The sequence below is a fragment of the Vulpes vulpes genome, chromosome 7 (assembly GCF_048418805.1).
Source record: "Vulpes vulpes isolate BD-2025 chromosome 7, VulVul3, whole genome shotgun sequence".
NCBI lineage: Eukaryota > Metazoa > Chordata > Mammalia > Carnivora > Canidae > Vulpes > Vulpes vulpes.
Genome location: NC_132786.1, coordinates 8,506,328 through 8,525,657, shown reverse-complemented (window position 1 = coordinate 8,525,657; position 19,330 = coordinate 8,506,328). Strand labels below are relative to the sequence as shown.

Genomic DNA, 19,330 nt, shown 5'->3' with positions numbered 1-19,330 from the left:
TGTCTTCAAATTGAGAATTTTTTTGGATCTGTTTCTTATTCACAGTGCCATTTCCATGTGTGTTATTATGTTTTTCTTTTTTTTATGTTTTTCTTTTTAAAAAACTTATTTTGAGGTATATGTACATAAACCAAACTATAGTTATATGTCATTTACATCCCAATAACAAAAACTAAGCAAATCTTATAGTACTTGAATTTTATATACATATATCATGTAATTTTAACTTGTGTTTTTTCACTATACTTGGTTACTTGTGACAGTGTAATGATTACTGTCCTTGAAAAATTATTAGTGACAATCCCCTTCAAGATGAAGGGCCTTTCTCCAAATAATTTGCCTTTCCTTCTAACAGGCTTTGTGAGTACTACCAGTCTAAAACAAAGAACTATGACAAATGGTTTGAGGGTCCCTAGACTACCCAGGCAGGACAAATCTAAGCTGCTAATCAGTGTGAAAGCTAAAACTGTGTTCACGACTTGAAGGATTTTTCTTAATTTCCCTTTTCTTCCCTTGCTCCAAATCTATAATCCCCTACATATGAGAGTAGGTACACAGTTTAGTTCTGTTTCATTCTTAACCTAATGATGGAGTCCTTGGAATATCATCTTAATACAGAGTCATTCTCCTTTTTGACTCACTTTGGACAAACTGTAGGCTTTGACTCTCTTCATCCTATGAAGTACACCAAAACCAAAGCCTAAATCTAAACAGATTGGCAACTACTCTTAAACCAAAAGCTACTTCATCCTCTATTTATTGCTCCAAGTCCTGTCTTTTTCCTAGAATTTGGCCTCGCAGCTACTTACTACCTCTTCAGTTCTTTAATTTCCTTAAAATATTTTAAAATAACGTTTCCAAGATTTTTAGTTGTTTTCATCAAAATGGTTAATCTGAAATAACCCAACCTGCCATTACTGAAAACAGAAATCAATTTCCCCTTTTTGTGACAACTATTTTGTAACACCTCCTTTACTATCCTAAAATTAAATTCAGAGTTAGCCTGCCTAAATGAAAATTTAAAGTCAGTAACACCCTAACTGTACTTTCAATCATATGAAATAAATTAGCAATAAAATATTTTTTCAAAATGTGCAGGCAATATTAAAACAAACATAATAAGGGTATCAGATGCTTATATCTACATGGAGAATCACTACAACTGTAGTGGTCACAACTATAGACTGAGAGGCAAAATATCTGAGTCACCCAATAGTGTGCAAGGGGCCCTGCCATCAAATTATGTGAGTTTCTAAAGTGGTGAAGAACTCCTGATAAAGTTCTGATAAAATTTTTAATATTCTTCCAAAATATGTGATCATTAAATTCCTATGACTTTTTGTGTATATTAAAACAATGCCTCATATCTAAAACAAAGTTAGTTTCTAAGCTCAGGTCATTATTACCACTTTTTTCACCCACAAAGTCCTACATATCACTCTATGTCATGTGGTTATTCAAGCAATTCTTAAATGTACAAACTGTCCTGAACACTGAGAGAGATATAGGACTTCCCTGGTCCTTGCTCATTAAAGGCCAATGCTGCCCTCTTCCCCTATATTCTTAACAACCAAAATACACTGACCTCTGGGGAAGAACTGACCACAGGCAGACCACTATCTGTAGAAGTCACAGAGATGCATGATCCAGTTCCCCCTTCATGGAAGGAGGGACAGCTATGAGGACAGTCAACAGACAGCTTCCAAATTTTACCTCCTTCAAAGTCCACCTGAACTGCAGCCCACATCCAGTGACCAAGCAAGGAGGGGTACAAAGGCTCAGCAAGCTGGCTCAATTCCCTCTGACAGGCAGTCCTCACTCCAGAGCTCTAATTAGTGATCACACTAATAGGCAAAGGTTTTGTGAGGCATGCATCACAATCCAACTTCATCCTGTGTCCAATCCAATATCTTGCCTCTTTCTTTCATAGGTGTTGATTTCTAATAAATATCGTGCACTGCAAACTGTCTCAGTATCTACCATCAAACCCAAGCTTCAACAATGACATAGTACATCTTCCTGCTAAGTCTTTCTCTAAATATTTTTGGTTGTTTGACCTTTTCCCACCTTGAATCTACTCTACAAACCCTTACCAATTCAATTATCCTTAAACACTACTTTTATCATTTATTTTAAACCACTTTCACCCCACTGCATATAATATAAAGTTAAATTTTTTTCAGTGTAGGGGCATCTGGGTGGCTGAGTCAGTTAAGTGTGCCTTCAGCTCAGGTCATGATCTCAGTGTCCTGGGATCAATCAACACATCGGGCTCCCAGTTCAGCAGGGATCCTGCTTCTCCCTCTCCCTGTCTTCTCCCCCCAACGTCATGCTCTTTCACTCCACTCATAAATAAATAAATATATTTTAAAAATTAAAAAAAAAAAATTCAGTCTACAACTATTATCTAAAGTGCAATCCTGGGCAACCCAGGTGGCTCAGCAGTTTAGTGCCGCCTTCAGCCCAGGGCATGATCCTGGAGACCCAGGATCAAGTCCCACATTAGGCTCCCTGCATGGGGCCTGCTTCTCCCTCTGCCTGTGTCTCTGCCTCTCTCTCTCTCTCTCTCTCATGAATAAATAAAATATTTTTTAATTAAAAAATAAAAAAATAATAAACATAAAGTACAATCCTGTCTAACATAGCCAAGTTTTATTTCAGACAAGTCACTCAACTATAAACATGAAAATTCTGTTCCTTAAACAAAACTACCATATGTATTACTAACTTCAGTTCTTTGTAAAGTTTATGCCCACTACCTATTACATCTTTTTTCCTTCCTTCTGTCAAGGTTAAACATTAATTTCCATCAAGTCCTCATTAGCTCATAATAACATTCCATTTCTGAACTCCTCCATCATCCACTCTGGCACTAACTCACATACTGCCATGGATGTCTTGCTTCCTACATCAAGAGTATCATCTTTTAGGGATGCCTGGGTGGCTCAGTCGATTAGCATCCGGCTCAGGTCATGATCTCAGGGGTTGTGGGATCAAGGCCCATGCTGGGCTTCACATTCAGTAGGTAGTCTGCTTGAGATTCCCTCCTCCCCATCCCCACATACTAAATAAACAAACAAGTTTAAAAAAACAGTGTTATCTTTTAGAAGCCTTTTTTTCCTTCCATATGAAATCTCAAGCACAATTTCAATATAGTACTTATGAAGTGGATCTACTTTGGTTGAAGCAGAAATTGCCTCCCTATCCTCCAGGGCCCATTGAGTCTCTTCCTTGCTACTCACAACCCTCAGAAATTCCTTGAGGTAACCTCACAGCACCCAGCTTTTCCAGGCTGAGAAAAAAAAAAAAAAAAAAAAACAGCAGCAAAACCCTAGCTTTATAGTACTAAAGAACTTATCACTGCATAAATCGACATAATCTGAAAACAAACCACAAAGCTATGGTTAAGAACAGAAGTAGAGGAGTAAACTGCCAGATTCTAGATGAGCGATAACTATTTGGGCTATGACTACTAAGAAAGAACATAGTAATTTAAGTAGAAGTTAAGTACTGCTAAGCAATAAAAAATAAGTATGAATTCCACATGAGCCTTGACTTTAAAAAGCTCTAGAGCGGCACTGATCAAAGTAGCCAATAGCCACACAATTTAAAATTTAAAATATTTAAATTATTTAAATTTAATCAGATAAATTTTTAAATCCAACTCTTCAGTCCTATACATTTTTTAAGTGCATAGGAGCTATCCGCAGATATACTAGACAGCACAGAACATTTCAATCATGAGAGAAATTCTGACTGAGTGACATTGGTCTAAAGGGCATGGACAGATACCAATAAAAACTATAATACAGTTAAATGATACCAACTATATGAGATACCATGAAAGCACAAAGTAGACGCACCTTACTAGGCCTCAGAAAGAGGTTAAGGAAGGCTTCCTGCAATAAGTGAGCTAAGCCTGAAAGGTTTAGATAGGGTGAGGACAGGGGAAGGAATTTATATTTTGGGGAGCAGGAAAAGCCTGAGCAAAAGACAAGTCAGACTTGGAGAGTGTTTGAAAGAAAGTTAACAGGACAGCAAGTGCCTCACGGTAGTTTAAAAATTAAACTGCAAAAAAAAAAAAAAAAAAAAAAAAAATTAAACTGCAATGAAGATGTTATTCTATATAGAAAAATATTCAATATGATTTCAACATAGGAAGAATCAAAAAGGGATCCCTGGATGGCTCAGCAGTTTAGCGCCTGCCTTCAGCCCAGGGCATGATCTTGGAGTCCCAGGATCAAGTCCCGCTTTGGGCTCCCTGCATGGAGCCTGCTTCTCCCTCTGCCTGTGTCTCCGCCTCAATCTCTCTCTGTCTCTCTCATGAATAAATAAATAAAATCTTAAAAAAGAAAAGAAAAGTAAAGTAAAGAAAAGAGAAGAAAAGAAAGAATCAAACAATTGTTTTTGAAAAGAAAAATTAGTAATCAGACCTCTCCAAATTTACCTTAAATTTATGGTATGATAACGGCAAGTACTTCATGAAGAAGTAATAATTCATGTTCTATTTCCCAACAATTCCATGTCTGTGAGTCAAAATGAGAATGACTCATACGAATAAATAAATTGTCTCAGTTATTAATAAAATTACATTTAACTTAGATCTGAAGCCCTGCACCAAAAAGTGAGAAGTCAAGTCACACAATACTGTCTGGATAACTGGTAAAATAACTTAATATTATCAGTTTTACGATTTGTCCCTAGTTCATTCACTCATGTGCTCCCCAACAACTTCAAGACCTTCACCTCTCTCCTTAATGCACATATCCCCAAAACTCTGTCAGCTGATAACCTCAAGTCTTAATGAAGCAATCGGAAGAGAACACACAGACTTGTAACATCACATCTAAGCACCTATCAACATTTGTGTCTACACAGTCTGCCTTACCAACTGTTATCATAAAATATCCATACTCCTATTGAGTCAATCCTTCCACTGTACACTAAATCCCTTTCCCTCTTTCCTCTTTAGAGAGATTACTCCAGCAATATCCCTCTCATCCTTGCCCTTCCCTTCTTCCTCCAGAAACCATTAATGTTTTACTCTCTAAGGATTCATTTCTATCACTATATGCTCTTATATTTTTCATCACTAAAAAAATTCCATGACCCAACTTCCCTCACTGGCTATTTATTGCTCCATTTCTCTGTTCCCCTTTCTAGGAAAATTCTTCACTGTCTTCACTTCCCCTTCTATTCTCCCTTAAAATCACTCAATCAGAATATCTCCCCTGGAACCTCATTTCAAGGCTTTATTCTTGTGTAGATCACAATACCTATACTTTGTTAACTCCAATGATGAATTCTTAGTCAGTATTTTACTACCTATCTTACTGGTTGCTCCTTCTCAGGCTCTTCCTCTTTTTTCCAACCTTGGCTCTCTTCTTTTCCTATCTATGTTCATTCCCTTGATAACCACATCAATTTCACAGCTTCATTTTTTTTTTAAGATTTCATTTATTTATTTTTTTAAAAATTTTTTTAAAATTATTTATTTACGATAGTCACAGAGAGAGAGAGAGAGAGAGAGAGAGAGAGAGAGAGAGGCAGAGAGAGAAGCAGGCTCCATGCACCGGGAGCCCAACATGGGATTCGATCCCGGATCTCCAGGATCGCGCCCTGAGCCAAAGGCAGGCGCCAAACCACTGTGCCACCCAGGGATCCCCGATTTCATTTATTTATTCATGAAAGACACACAGAGAGGCAGAGACACAGGCAGAGGGAGAAGCAGGCTCCATGCAGGAAGCCCAATGTAGGACTCGATCTCAGGACTCTGGGATCACACCCTGAGCCAAAGGCAGACACTCAACCACTAAGCCACCAAGGTGTCCCAATTTCACAGCTTTAAATACCATCCAAATTCCAATTTTGGAGTTGGCTAACTACTATAACTGTTATAACAAATATACTCAAGAGGCATAAGGACTCAAATACAATGAAAGTTTATTTCTTATCCATCTAATAATACTAGGTTGTTGAACAGGTTAGCAAGGTGGTCTTTATCCATGCAGTGTTCAGAAACCTAGGCTAATGGCCAATCTACCATTTACAACATAGGGCTTCCAACTTACCCTTGGGATCATCACAGTTCAACCAACTAGAAGGGAAAAACAGGAAGGAAGCTGTTTGTATGGACCAGACCTAGAATTAGTGTATATCACATGTGCTCATATTACATTATCCAGAACTTAATCATATGACCACACCTAAATACTAAGAAGTATCTAAGTATATACTCAAGAAGAAAGGAAGACAGATACGGCAACAGTTCTCTGTCACTAGGCCTTGCTCCAAACTCCAGACTCATAATAGCTTATTCAACATCTTTAACACCTAATAGGTATTTCAAACTTAACATACCCCAAACTGAATTCTCAATCTGTGCCCTCTTCTTTCCTCTTGACACCTCTCTTTCTTGCACATCTTGAATTTAATCTATCAACAAATCCTGTTGGCTCTACTTTAAAAACATCCAGAATCTGATCGTTTCTCAATACTTCTACTGCTTCTGATCTGGTCTAAACCATTGTCTAGATAATTCCAAAAGCCTCCTCCCTGGTTACCCTACACCTACCCTAACCCCTTTACAGTCTATTCTCTACATAATAATTAGAACATTTCTGTTAAAAAGTAACTCATGTGACTCCATTCTGACTTCTCAAACTCTGAATGGCTACCCATTTCACTTAAAGCAAAAGTCAATGGCCTTTGGTCATGCTTCAGTTCCCATTCCTACCCCCAACAACTCTCAGATTTCACCTCCTATTACTCGCCTCCCCTCTTTAAGTCACTGCAGCAATTTTGACATCCTTGCTGTTTCTCAAATAGGCAAGGCACATTCCTGACTCAGAACCTGTGAATTTGGTTCTTCTGCCTGAAATGCCTTTTCTTTACCTCCTAAAATCTTTGCTCAATACCAACCTTCTCAACTAAAGCCCTATTCAAATCTCTGTATTTTAAATTGCAAATCGTGTCCTGTTCTTTCATTTCCATAGTATTTGTTACTTTCAAACATACTATATAACATACTATATATAATTTTTGTGTCTGCCCATCCCCCACTACATACACATACTTCCACCAGCACATAATTGAGATCTTTTTTTTTGTTTAAGATTTTATTTATTTGTCTATTCATGAAAGACAGAGAGAGAAGGCAGAGACATGGGCAGAGGGAGAAGCAGGCTCCTCACACGGAGCCCGATGTGGGACTCGATCTCAGAACTCTGGGATCACATCCTGAACAAGGTGTCCCTAATTGGGATCTTGTTTTGTTTCCAAACGTATTCCTAACCACCTAGAGTACTACTTGGTATACTGTAGGCACTCAAATATTTATTGAATACTCGAATACCTTTCGGCCTACAAAATGACTTAATACAAAACAATGTAGTTTTAGAAGGATGACAAGGAAAATGGTGGATCATACCTTTAAAAATATCAAAACACAAGTCTTCATGCTTACCATTTTTCCTATAAAGCCACGAGACATAGTCTCTGTACTATCATACTAATACATTTTACTTCTTTCCCATGAAATGCTTAGCAAAGGTATCAATGTTGGCACTTTGTGTTTAAACCACTCAGTAGTGGTTTAAAGATAATACTGAATGTAATCAACATTCCAACAGTTCTATCAACAGCCAATCAACAGTCAAGCAGTCCTACCAAACAGTCCACCAACAATCTAATATTAAGAACTGCCGAGGGACGCCTGGGTGAAAAAAAAAAAAAAAAAAAAAAAAGAGAGGTGAAGGATCCTATGGGCCCCAATGAAAAAGGCAGAAATATGACCAACAGCCATCATATACTTTATCCTTAGTAAAAACAATTTATTGATGACTCTAAGATTAATAAAATTACTAATTCTGTAAGATCACAGGACATAGGTGTCAAATGGAAGAATTTTTATAATGAAGATGGAGAATAACATAGTATAAACTAGCATCTTCCACGAGCTGACATTTTCAGTTACTATGGTAAATAAACATCTTAATATATTCACTTTCACCCCTAAGTATCTTGATTATAATATTTTTGCAATATGGTAAAAAGGACATTATTGAATTTTTTTGTGCAACCTACCGAAACATCCCCTTCATTTTTTTTTTAAAGATTTATTTATTCATAAGAGACAGAGAGAGTGAGGAAGAGACATAGAGGGAGAAGCAGGCTCCTCACAGGGAGCCCTATGTGGGACTCAATCCCAGATCCTGGGATTACACCCCAAACTGAAGGCAGATGCTCAATCGCGGAGCCGCCCACGTGTCCCCCCTTCATTTCTTATAAAGAAATTTTGAATGAAACAAGTTTTCTTTACCTGCCATTTCTCATGAACCTAACCCAAATAATTCAAGATAAGTGTGCACTAATTATATACAGCAGTGAGTCTTAAGCTTTTTAGGGGTAGAAAACACCTTTGAGATTAAGAAAATTAGGGACCTTTTCCTTCCAAAAGTACAGTTAACACAAGAAATTAAAAAAACAAATTTTAAAGTTCTAAAAATCCTAAGAATTGGATCTACCCAATTTTAAGACTTAACTATAGAGTTACAGTAATCAAGATAGTGTGGTACTAACCAAAGAAGAGACACATAGGTCAATAAAACAGACTACAAAACTCACATAATCAATTAACTTCAATAAAGGTGCCAAGGTAACCTGGCAGATAGAACAGTTTCTTGGGCAGCCCAGGCGGCTCAGCGATTTAGCGCCGCCTTCAGCCCAGGGCGTGATCCTGGAGGCTCCCCGCATAGAGCCTGCTTCTCCCTCTGCCTGTCTCTCTCTATCTCTCATGAATAAATAAATGAAATCTTAAAAAAAAAAAAAAAAAAGAAAGAAAGAAAAAAGTTTCTTCAACACCTATGAAACTGGATACCCATATGAAAAAGAATGAACTTCAACCACTACCTCACAACATATACAAAAATTAACTTCAAACGGATCACAGACCTAAAAGTAACAGCTAAAATCATAACATTTCTAGCATAAAAACATGGGAGAAAATTTATGATCTTAGGTTAGACAAAGATTTACTGAATAAGACACAAAAAGGAAATTTATAAGAAATGATCAACTGGACTTCATCAAAAATAAAACTTCTACTCTTCAAAAGACAATGAAGAAAACAAAAAAGACAAGTCACAGACTGGGAGGCATGTGCAAAACACATATCTGATATAAATGACTTATATCCAGAATATAAATATGGGACTCTTACAACTCTACAAGAAGATAAATTCTGAATAAAAAGTTTTTTTTCTTAGAGAGAGAGAGGTAGAGACATAGGGAGAGGAAGAAGCAGGTTCCCTCTGGGGAGCCTGACATGAGACTCAATCCCAGGACCCCAGGATCACTACCTGAGCTGAAGGCAGATACTCAACCACTGAGTCATCCAGGTGCCCTTGAATAAAAAGATTTAAATGAGAATTTTCTTTTCACCAAAGAAAATAAATCGATAGTAAATAAGCATATAAAACATGTCCAACATTGGTTATTAGAAAAATACAAATCAAAACCACAATAAACAACTACTACTTATCTACTAGAACAGTTAGAACTAAGGAGGAGGACAATACCAAATGCTGACAAGGGTAGAAAATAAATGGAACACTCATTCACTGTGGGTAACAATACAAAATGGTATTGCTGGTTTTGCATTTTTTTTAATTCCAGTGTAGTTAACATACATTGATATATTAGTTTCAAGCATACAATGGAGTGATTCAACAATTTCAAATATTACTTAGTGCTCATCAAGATAAGTGGACTCTTAATTCCCTTCACCTATTTCACCCATCACTCTACTCACCTCTTCTATGGTAACCATGTTTGTTATCTACAGTTAAGAGTCTGGTTTTTCGGGGATCCCTGGGTAGCTCAGCGGTTTAGTGCCTGCCTTTGGCCTGGGGCATGATCCTGGAGTCCCGGGATCAAGTCCCACATCAGGCTCCTTGCATGGAGCCTGCTTCTCCCTCTGCCTGTGTCTCTGCCTCTCTTTGTGTCTCTCATGAATAAATAAATAAAATCTTAAAAAAAAAAAAAAAAAAAGAGGGATCCCTGGGTGGCGCAGCGGTTTGGCGCCTGCCTTTGGCCCAGGGCGCGATCCTGGAGACCCGGGATCGAATCCCATGTCGGGCTCCCGGTGCATGGAACCTGCTTCTCTCTCTGCCTCTCTCTCTCTCTCTCTCTCTCTCTCTGTGACTATCGTAAATAAATAAAAAAGTTTAAAAAAAAGAGTATGGTTTTTGGTTTGTCTTTTTCCTTTGTTCATTTGTTTTATTTCTTAAATACAACATATGAGTGGAATCATATGGCATTTGTCTTTCTCTGATTAACTTCAATTATCATTATACCCCCTAAATCCTAAATCCATCCATGGCAAGATTTCATTCCTTCGTACGGCTGAACAATATTCCTATATATGCACATATAAACAAATATACACATATATACACTTCTTCATTCATCAGTCAATGGATAGTTAGGCTGCTACCATAGCTTGCCTATTTATTGTAAATAATGTTGCAATAAACAAAAGGGTGCATCTATCCCTTCAAATTAGTGTTTCTATGTTCTTTGGGTAAATACCCAGTAATGTGATTAGTGGATCATAGGGTAGTTCTATTTTTATTTTTGGGGGGGAACCTCCATAATGTCTTCCACCAGCAGCTACACCAGTTTGCATTCCCACAAACAGTGTATGAGGGTTCCTTTTACTCCACATCCTCGCTAACACTTGTTGTTTCCTAGGTTTTTGATTTTAGCCATTCTGACAGGTGTGATGTGATATACCTCATTGTGCTTTTGATTTGCATTTCCCTGATGATGAGTTGATGTTAGGCATCTTTTCATGTGTCTGTTGGCCATCTCTAGGTCATCTGCTGAGATATGTTTGTTCATGTCCTCTGCCCATTTTTTTTAAAGATTTTATTTATTTATTCATGAGAGACACAGAGAGAGAGAGAGAGAGAGAGAGAGGCAGAGACACAGACAGGGAGAAGCAGGATCCAAGCACCGAGCCCGACGTGGGACTCGATCCCGGGCCTCCAGGATCATACCCTTGGCTGAAGGCGGCGCTAAACCGCTGAGCTACCTGGGCTGCCCATCTCTCCCCATTTTTTAATCGGATTGGCAATTTCTTATAAAGTTAAATAAATACTTACCACACACCCATCAATCCAATTCTAGGTCCTTACTCAGAGAAATGAGAGCTAATATCCATACAAAAACCTAAACTGGAAAGTTTATAGCAATCTTTATTATAATTGCTGAAAAGTAAAAAACAAAACAAAACAAAACAAAAAACCCTACTATCCATTAACTGATAACTATATAAATAAATAGGGATGCAGGGCAGCCTGCATTTTTTTTTTTTTTACCACCACTGAGATCTCATTTATTTCCACAGATGCACAAAATAAATAACCCAACATCACAAAACGTGTTTAATATGGGCCCATTTATACATATGTGGAAAGATGTGAAGCTATATACAAGGATGAGTTTGGGGGTCTGGGCCATTCCCAGGTGGAGGAAAGGAGTGGTAGCACCATTTGTTCCTTACTATGAGCATGTGCAGGGGAAGCCCTAACAAGGTCCCAAAGTGGAAAAGACTATGAGCATAGGAAGCAGTCACCATGGAGTAGGGCTGGCCTATCCCCTCCTAGAAGACACAAGCCAGGCCAGAAGCCAGAGCCCTAGAGCTGTGGAGGAGGACCAGGCCCATCTGGAGAGGAGACGAGGTGGGGGCCGGGAGTAAACTGCTGCGGGTACCCATCCTGTCTACCTGGTGGCCAGGGCTGGTGTGCTGGGTAGGGATCAGGTGGGAAAGAGGGTGGAGACAGGTGGATGTGCTCCCGGGAGGAAGGGGGGCTCCCTGGCACAGGAGGAAGCCTCCCCGTGGTGGGGTGATGGGGTGGTGGGGTGGACTCAGCCTTCGGCTGGCACAATGCGGAGTGTGGCATGGGCATGGCGGATGGAGAGCAGCGAGAAAACGCGCTCCCCCAGGGGGCCCAGACCCTGGAAGGGGAAGAGTAGGTCTAGGGAGTGGCTGTCATAGAAGGCTACGCGGCCTGCTCCCAGTCAAGGTCTATGCAGATGCGTCGTGGCAGGGGCCCGGCACCACCCAGTGGGGTGGGGTTAGGGGCGGTGAGGGCCCACAGGCGGCCCTCAGAGTGGCTCAATATGCAGAAACTAATTGCTGATACACGCAACATGGGTGAATCTCAAAAACATCAAACTAAATGAAAAAAGCCAAATACATAAACCCCATACTGTACAATTTCGTTCATATAACTTTCTGGAAAGGTAAAACTAGAGATCAGGCCAGTGTCTGCCAGGAACTGAGGGTCAGAATGCAGTTCTGAATGCAGAAGAATTATGAACTTTTTGAGATGATGGAAATGTTTTGGGTCTTGATTGTGGCAGTCATTGCAGGACTATGTACATTTGTCAAAACTCATCAAACTGTACAGTTGAAATGGTACATTACAGTATATGTAAATTATAACCAAATAAACCTGATTTTTCTCAAAAAGCAATTATTAACTTTATAGATCTCTAACCCGCACCTTAATTTCAAAACTTACAATGATATAATCAGTCTCCCTTAGACCAGAAGTCCGAAAACTGGCCCACAGACTAAATGTAGGCCATCATCTATTTTAAAACAGCCCATAAGACTAGTTTTTACATTTCTAAATGATCGAAAAAAATCAAGAGTATCTCACAACACATGAAAATTACATGAAATTCAAATTTCAGTGTCCGTGAGTTTTACTGGAACACACACAGGCTCATTTGCTTACAGTCTATCAGCTGCTTTTGTGCTACAACACCAACACCACTGTTGGGTCTGTTGAGTTATTTTTACAAAGACAAAATAGGCCCATGGTGCCTAAAATTTTACTATTTGACCCTTTACAAAAAAAAAAAGTTTGCTGACCACGGTCTTAGACACGTTAAAATTTTCTACATAGATTATTACAATTAAGAAGATTCATGCCAGTACATATCTTTCATAAGAGGAGCTATACAATTTTCACAGCCATAAAACCCTTTTCTTTGCAAGGAAACCAAAATGTAAAGCAGATAAATGAAGAACTTCAAGAATTAAGGTGTAAGGGGACTAAATAGATAAATAGAGCCTTTAAGTAACCTCTGAAGGCGGTCCTTGAAACCCTCAAAACAATGTTTTCCAAAATGCTTGTTGCAACCAATTGGTCATCAATCTAGTAAACTGATTTATAAGCAGCATTTAAAAAGAAAATGAAAAGTACAGAAAAACAGAGTATCAAATCACTGTTTTTCTCATTAAATAGCTAAGTACCAATGTACCAGATACTGTTGCAAAAGGTGAAGATTTAAAAAAAAAATGTACAAAACAGACAAAAACTGTTTCTCCTAGGTATGTATTAAGGTAAATTAAAATTTGAATTTCTTACAGTGATTTTTTTTTTGATTGTCCTAGAGCTCTACAGTAATTTGAAAACTACCATCCTATGGTACATTTGTCCCAAAAGTGCTGTCAATAACTGCAGCCACATTACAAGAATGAAAATGATGTTTCACTTGATGTTACAGAGCTTCCAGAAGACATAAAGTTAATTGAGTTCAGAGCAATTTTTATATTCTATATTGAGGGCATTCCCAAGACCCAGAAAGGAATGTAATGTTAACGGAGATATGGCATCAATTTCCCTCTCTATACATAGTCTTGATACAGGAAGAAATAAGACTAATAGTTTTTTAAGCCCAAGAGAAAACATGGAAACCAAAATAATCTCAGAGGGTAGAAAAAAATAATTGCTTAATGTTAGGGTGTAGGCTGTATTAAGAGTTTCTTCTACCATGCTAATTATGTATGATAGTAAATTAGGTTGGTATCCAAAAGAAACTAAAAAATAAAGACTACCTCCCAGAACACGTCAATGCCTCCAGCAAATATTTAACAAAAGAATGGAATAAATGAGACTATCTTTTTGGTTCTTATATTGTGTTATCTATAACATTATGACTATAAAGGCGCTGCTTAACTTGAAAAAACAGAAAAGCTCCTAAACAGGCTCACCTATTTTGAATTCAGTTCTCTACTATTGCTGATCCTCATCTCACAGAAAAACCAACGTAGGAGAAATAAAGAACAGAACACGTAAAGGACTCAATTCAACTTCTGAGGAAGAAAAAAATCCTGTAAGAGCTACTGACAAGAAAGGCTTACTGTAATGACAACTTGAGGCAGAAATATAGGAAGCATAGCAACATACAGCATTTCCTAAAACAAGGTGATTGTGACACAAAATGTTCACTAAGCACTCAGCTAAATTAATATCAAGGTGCCTAAGAAAACAAAATACATTTTGCAATTCTTAAAGAGAAAATAACTTTATGATTGGGAAAAAGAAAGAAAACGAAGCAGCTGCCTCATTCTTCAACATGTAGGCATCAGGTCTTAGATAATGCTAAAAAACAATGTAGCCTGCTCCTTTCCTTTCTTCTCCACCATTCACAAAACATAGGTTTCCAGTTGTTTTAAGAGTTTCTTATTCATCCTTTATCAGGAAAGCAAGGGACAGGGAATTGAGAAAAGTCAAACTTCTCTAGCCTATTATCCAAATATAATTTTTCTGGCCTATTATCCAGATAAGATTAAATCAAGTTTGCTCTTAGGTTTACTATATTCAAAGATTCAAGCATCCAGTACCAACATTCTTTTCTTATCTGTTTACTGATAAATGATTCCTTTAACAGCCAGCATATGTAAGTGACTGATATCAGATAAATAAAAGTGAGTGGATGCCTAAAGGAGGGAGGGGTACAGAAGGAATATATACAAAGAGACCACTAGAAATACTGAAGACAAACAGCTATTTCAAAGTTATGCCTAACAGGCATGTTTGGTCTACCTTCAAAAATACCTAGACAAATATTAGCAGCAATACAAGAACTATACAAGCACACAGTACCCTAACAGGACTACCTCTTTTTAGGAGTATGAGGTAATTCAACCTGGTTTCACATGGCTCACACAGATGTGTTTTAATACAGTGGGCCACACTGAATCCATCCCAGAATATTGCTTAGTCAATGCATTATTATAATTACACAACTTAGGCTGGTGATAGATCTTGAAAACAGTATAATTTTAATTGTAATACAATTTTAAGAAGTTCTTTCTACAGAAACACAGCAGAAGAATAAATAAATATCACACCCTGGTATAACACTTTTTTTTAAATAAATGTATTTATTATACCATATGGTCATGTTATCCCATATTATACCATATGGTCACGGAAAGAAACATTGGGGAAATATAAATGGCCAGAAGTAAAGGTTTAATGCCAAAAGTATAAGCACATTCATTTCATAATATATAAAAAGCTCCTGTCCTTTACCAGAATATCCTATTTTGATGTCTACAAAGTAATACTTACAAATACAGGACGTGAAATTTGTTCAATTCCCAACACAATTTAAAAACTAAAATCTACTTCTATGTTCAAGATGTTTGATAACAAGCAATAAAAAAAAAAATCTCTAATATCCAAGAAAAACGATTAGTTTTTTAAAAAAAAATCACAGTATTACCTAATATATGTAAAATATTTTGCTCTATTAAGTTTAAAAATATTATAAAATCACATACATTGTATATACAAACATTAAAAAAGTTTTGGATACACACCAAAATGTGTATACTAATTATATCCTAGTGGCAAAACTACAGATTTTTTTTCCTTTTTTGTACTTATAGCTTTCTAATTTTTCAATAATGAATGTGCTTTCCCTCTGTAGTCGGAAATTTTAATGCAGCTCAAATTTCCCTCTGAGAAACTTTAAAAACAAAAACAAAAAACTCTGTTTTACTGTCAGGCAAGGGAATTCTTTAGAATAAAATGTATCATTTTACACAAGTAGAACTTTTCCTTTCTTTCCATGCGCTTGGCAATTATACCTCTTGAAGTACACATAAGGAAGACAGTTAAAAGACCAGTACATATTAGCTTCCACTGAATTAACGATATTAACTTCAAATTTTAAATTATTTTTGGAGGAATTTATTCTGCCATCTCTAACACTAATATCTATATTCAAAAGAGACTCACTTTTAATCATTTATTCCCCACCTCCTCCATGCAAATACCTTTATTATCAGCTCCTACAAGAAATAATAGAGGGAAAACTACTCACCACTAAACATTAAAACCTGAGTGGAGGAGGCAGTGAAAAACACTTCTAATTAAATTTAGTTAGGAGTGTCCTCGTAGTTTCAGGAGATACCAATATGCTTTCCAATGATTGGCAATTCAAACTTAAATTCATTAGGTAGTGGTTCTCAAGCATTGTTACATGAGATCTGCCCTGGAAATGTGCCAAATACTGACACTGACAGAAGAGCTCTCACCTACTGAATCAGAATCTTCAGAGGGTTGAACTCAAACAATTTGGCCCTTTCGAATAAGATAGGGGAGACTGGACTTAACAAAAGATCATCATTGCAAACTGTCCTACTAAGTCTTAAAGTTCTCTTTTTTTTTTAAATAATATTATGATTTTTTTAAGATTATTTATTTATTCATGAGAGACAGGCAGAGACACAGGCAGAGGGAGAAGCAGGCTCCATGCAGGGAGCCCGACACTGGACTCGATCCCGGGTCTCCAGGATCATGCCCCTGGGCGGAAGGCAGGCGCTCAACTGCTGAGCCACCCAGGGATCCCCAGTCTTATTAAAGTTTTCAATGTAAATAATGTTATAATCAGAGAATTACAAGTTCACGATCCATACCAATTAATTTATCCACTCTTCTACTCTGTAATAGTCTTCAAAGTTACAATTCAACAAAATCACAGGGATACTACAGAGTAAAGCAAGCCTAGAGACACCTGTGCCTGGTAAGACAAAGGCATATCCGATTCATGGAAAAAATAGACAGCAGATGTGACCCCTAGTATTTATCCATCAAAAACAATGTATCCTAAAAATAAATTTCCATGTCAACGGAACAAAGCTGTTTATAAATAAGAAGGAATGTGGAGGTGTGGGGAAGACAAGAGGAAGCTTCAGCAAGTTAAGAACCAAAGGCCAGGAAACAAGACCAAATGAATGGTAACTGGGGACAAGGAAATCAGAATAAACTAGGAAATGGAAGAAGGAAAGGGCTCTAACCTTAGAATCCAAGAAGTTGTGGAAGATGAACAGATGTTAGAGGAAAACTCATCTGAAGAGAAATGCAAACTAAAAATTAAATGGAAAGTCATGCAAGTCAAGAAAGAAGATATTAGAATGTTAGATCAAATGATGGTATAGAACACATCATGGGCGTAGATGGAAATGACATAAGAGGCTGAAAAATAATTGTTACTGTGAACTGATACTAGAGCAAGCATATGGGGTGAATTTCCAAAGTAAAGATGATGAAGCAGGAAAAGGAGCATTGCACAGACAGAAGAAAGAATGAGACGTTGAGAATTGGGAAACCAAATGCAGGCAGTAAGAAGGAAAGAGAACTTTGAGCAAAGTCAACAGAATGTCACATTATCTAATCAATCACAAAGCATAGTTATCATACCAAATATTATCTCATTACTTGCAAAGTATAATCAAGTGTTTTGTTTCATAAGGTACAACGCCAAATACTAAATGGAATAAATTTTCCTTAAAAACCGGATATAAATAATTTAACATGATGGTAAGAGGCCGAATAATGCAAAAAACAGGCTGAGAGAAGCAGAAGCCAAAGAGGGGGGAAAAAAGTGAAAGGTAAAAACTGGGACAAAAAGGAGGACAACAGAAAGAAATCAATCAAATCTATTTAAAAATGGGCAGGAAAAAAATAAAGAGGTGTGAATGCACAATGGAAGAGTAACCAAAAAGTGCCAAAGAGTGCAAGGGAAACCTGATGGAATCCTGACAGCTCCGGAGTTCAGAAAGTAAGGAAGGAGGTCCAAAGCGCCCAGACGAATTGGTGAAGATAACAAGATAACAATGTTATTAGGGAGCAGCAGAATGATCCAGACGGCCTAAAGAGGACTAGGTAAGAGAAGTGCAAAAATGGTCTCGGGTAGAAACTGAGGCTTAGAAAGCTGGCAGGTCCGACAATCGGCCAAAGAACGGGAGCGGCAGATGGGAACAGGATTGGGGGGGTTTGGGGGGGGGGTGATGGTTTACCACTCAGCGACAGAGCATCAGACAGAAGAACTGGGGGACCCGACACCGGGATGGGAAGGAGGACGCAAACAGCGGTATTTAAGGCTGAAAAAAAAAGTAAAGGTTACATCAAAAGCATCTGCTGGGTAAAGCAGGTGGAAGAGAAATCCTCAAACAAGTAGAAAAGTGGAGGGAAGGGCAGCGGCCTGAAAAGGGGGGGTGTGGGGGCAGTGGCGGGGAACGATGCGCCCCAGCATCCCCAGGGCCATGCAGGCACAATCACAGCAGCCACTCGGGCTGGGGTCTAACCTGCATCCATTCACCTGGATGCCGCCACCCTCCCCCCCCCCCCCCCGCACTACCACCCCCCAAATAATGAAAACACCGAAGCGAGGAGAGCCTGGCTACCCTTCAGGCGGCCGTGACCTTCTCGGACCAACCCTGAGTCTCGCCCCCTGCTGCTGAGCCTCCCGCCCGGCCGCCGCCGCCCGAATCCCCCCAGCGGGGCGCGCGTCCGGGAAACCCCCCTGGGCCGCCGTGTGTGTTTACGTAGCGAGGAGCTGCATGACGGAGAGGGACGAGGCGGGGATGCCCAGCTCCCACCCCGCAGTCCCCGAAGGTGGGGGTGGCTGACGGCAGCAGGGCCCCCACCGCCACCTCTTTCCCACCACCACCCGCCTCCCCTCTCCCCCCGCGAAAAACCAAAAAAACAAAAACCCACCCCAGCCAGCCGAGCCCAGAGCCCCCGAGGGGCGCAGGGCGCGCCGGCACTCACCTCCTCGGGAATGGCAGGGTCCGCAGCCGAAGAGGCCGCGGCGCCGGCGCCGGCCTCGGGCTCCATGTCCCCGTTGAACAGAGCCTGGCCCTGCTCCGCGCCGCCGCCGCCGCCGCCGCTCAGCGCCGCCATCTTATAACCGAGCGCCGGGGCCCGAGCGACCGCTGCTGGGCGGGGAGGGGGAAGGGAGGCGGAGGGCGGGGGGTGGGGAGGCGGAGGGCGGAGGGCGGGGGGCGGCGGGGAGGGCCGGCCGGGGCGGCGCCGGCGGCGGGAGGGCGCCTGGGCCACCTCAGGAACCGGCCCGCGGGCCCCGGCGCAGCCGAGCCTGAGGGGACGGGGGGAAGGACGCTAGGCGGGAGGGGGGGCGGGGGAAGGGGGCGGAGACGACTACAAGTCGCCGCGGC

At 39.6% G+C, this 19,330-nt stretch overlaps 1 protein-coding gene across 3 annotated transcripts in view; it reads right to left on the bottom strand.

Moving 5' to 3' along the window:
* The window catches only part of BRAF (B-Raf proto-oncogene, serine/threonine kinase), a 177,857-nt gene extending 158,623 nt beyond the window's left edge, over window positions 1-19,234 (bottom strand). For 2 of the 3 annotated variants that reach the window (XM_072762861.1, XM_025982227.2), the window contains exon 1: window positions 18,927-19,182. In XM_072762861.1, the coding sequence (XP_072618962.1) occupies window positions 18,927-19,058 (132 nt within the window). In that variant the 5' untranslated portion in view covers window positions 19,059-19,182. Of the gene's footprint in view, window positions 1-18,926 lie in introns of all 3 variants that reach the window. The other variant, XM_025982226.2, reaches the window with a different exon arrangement.
* Window positions 19,235-19,330: the final 96 nt, after the last annotated feature.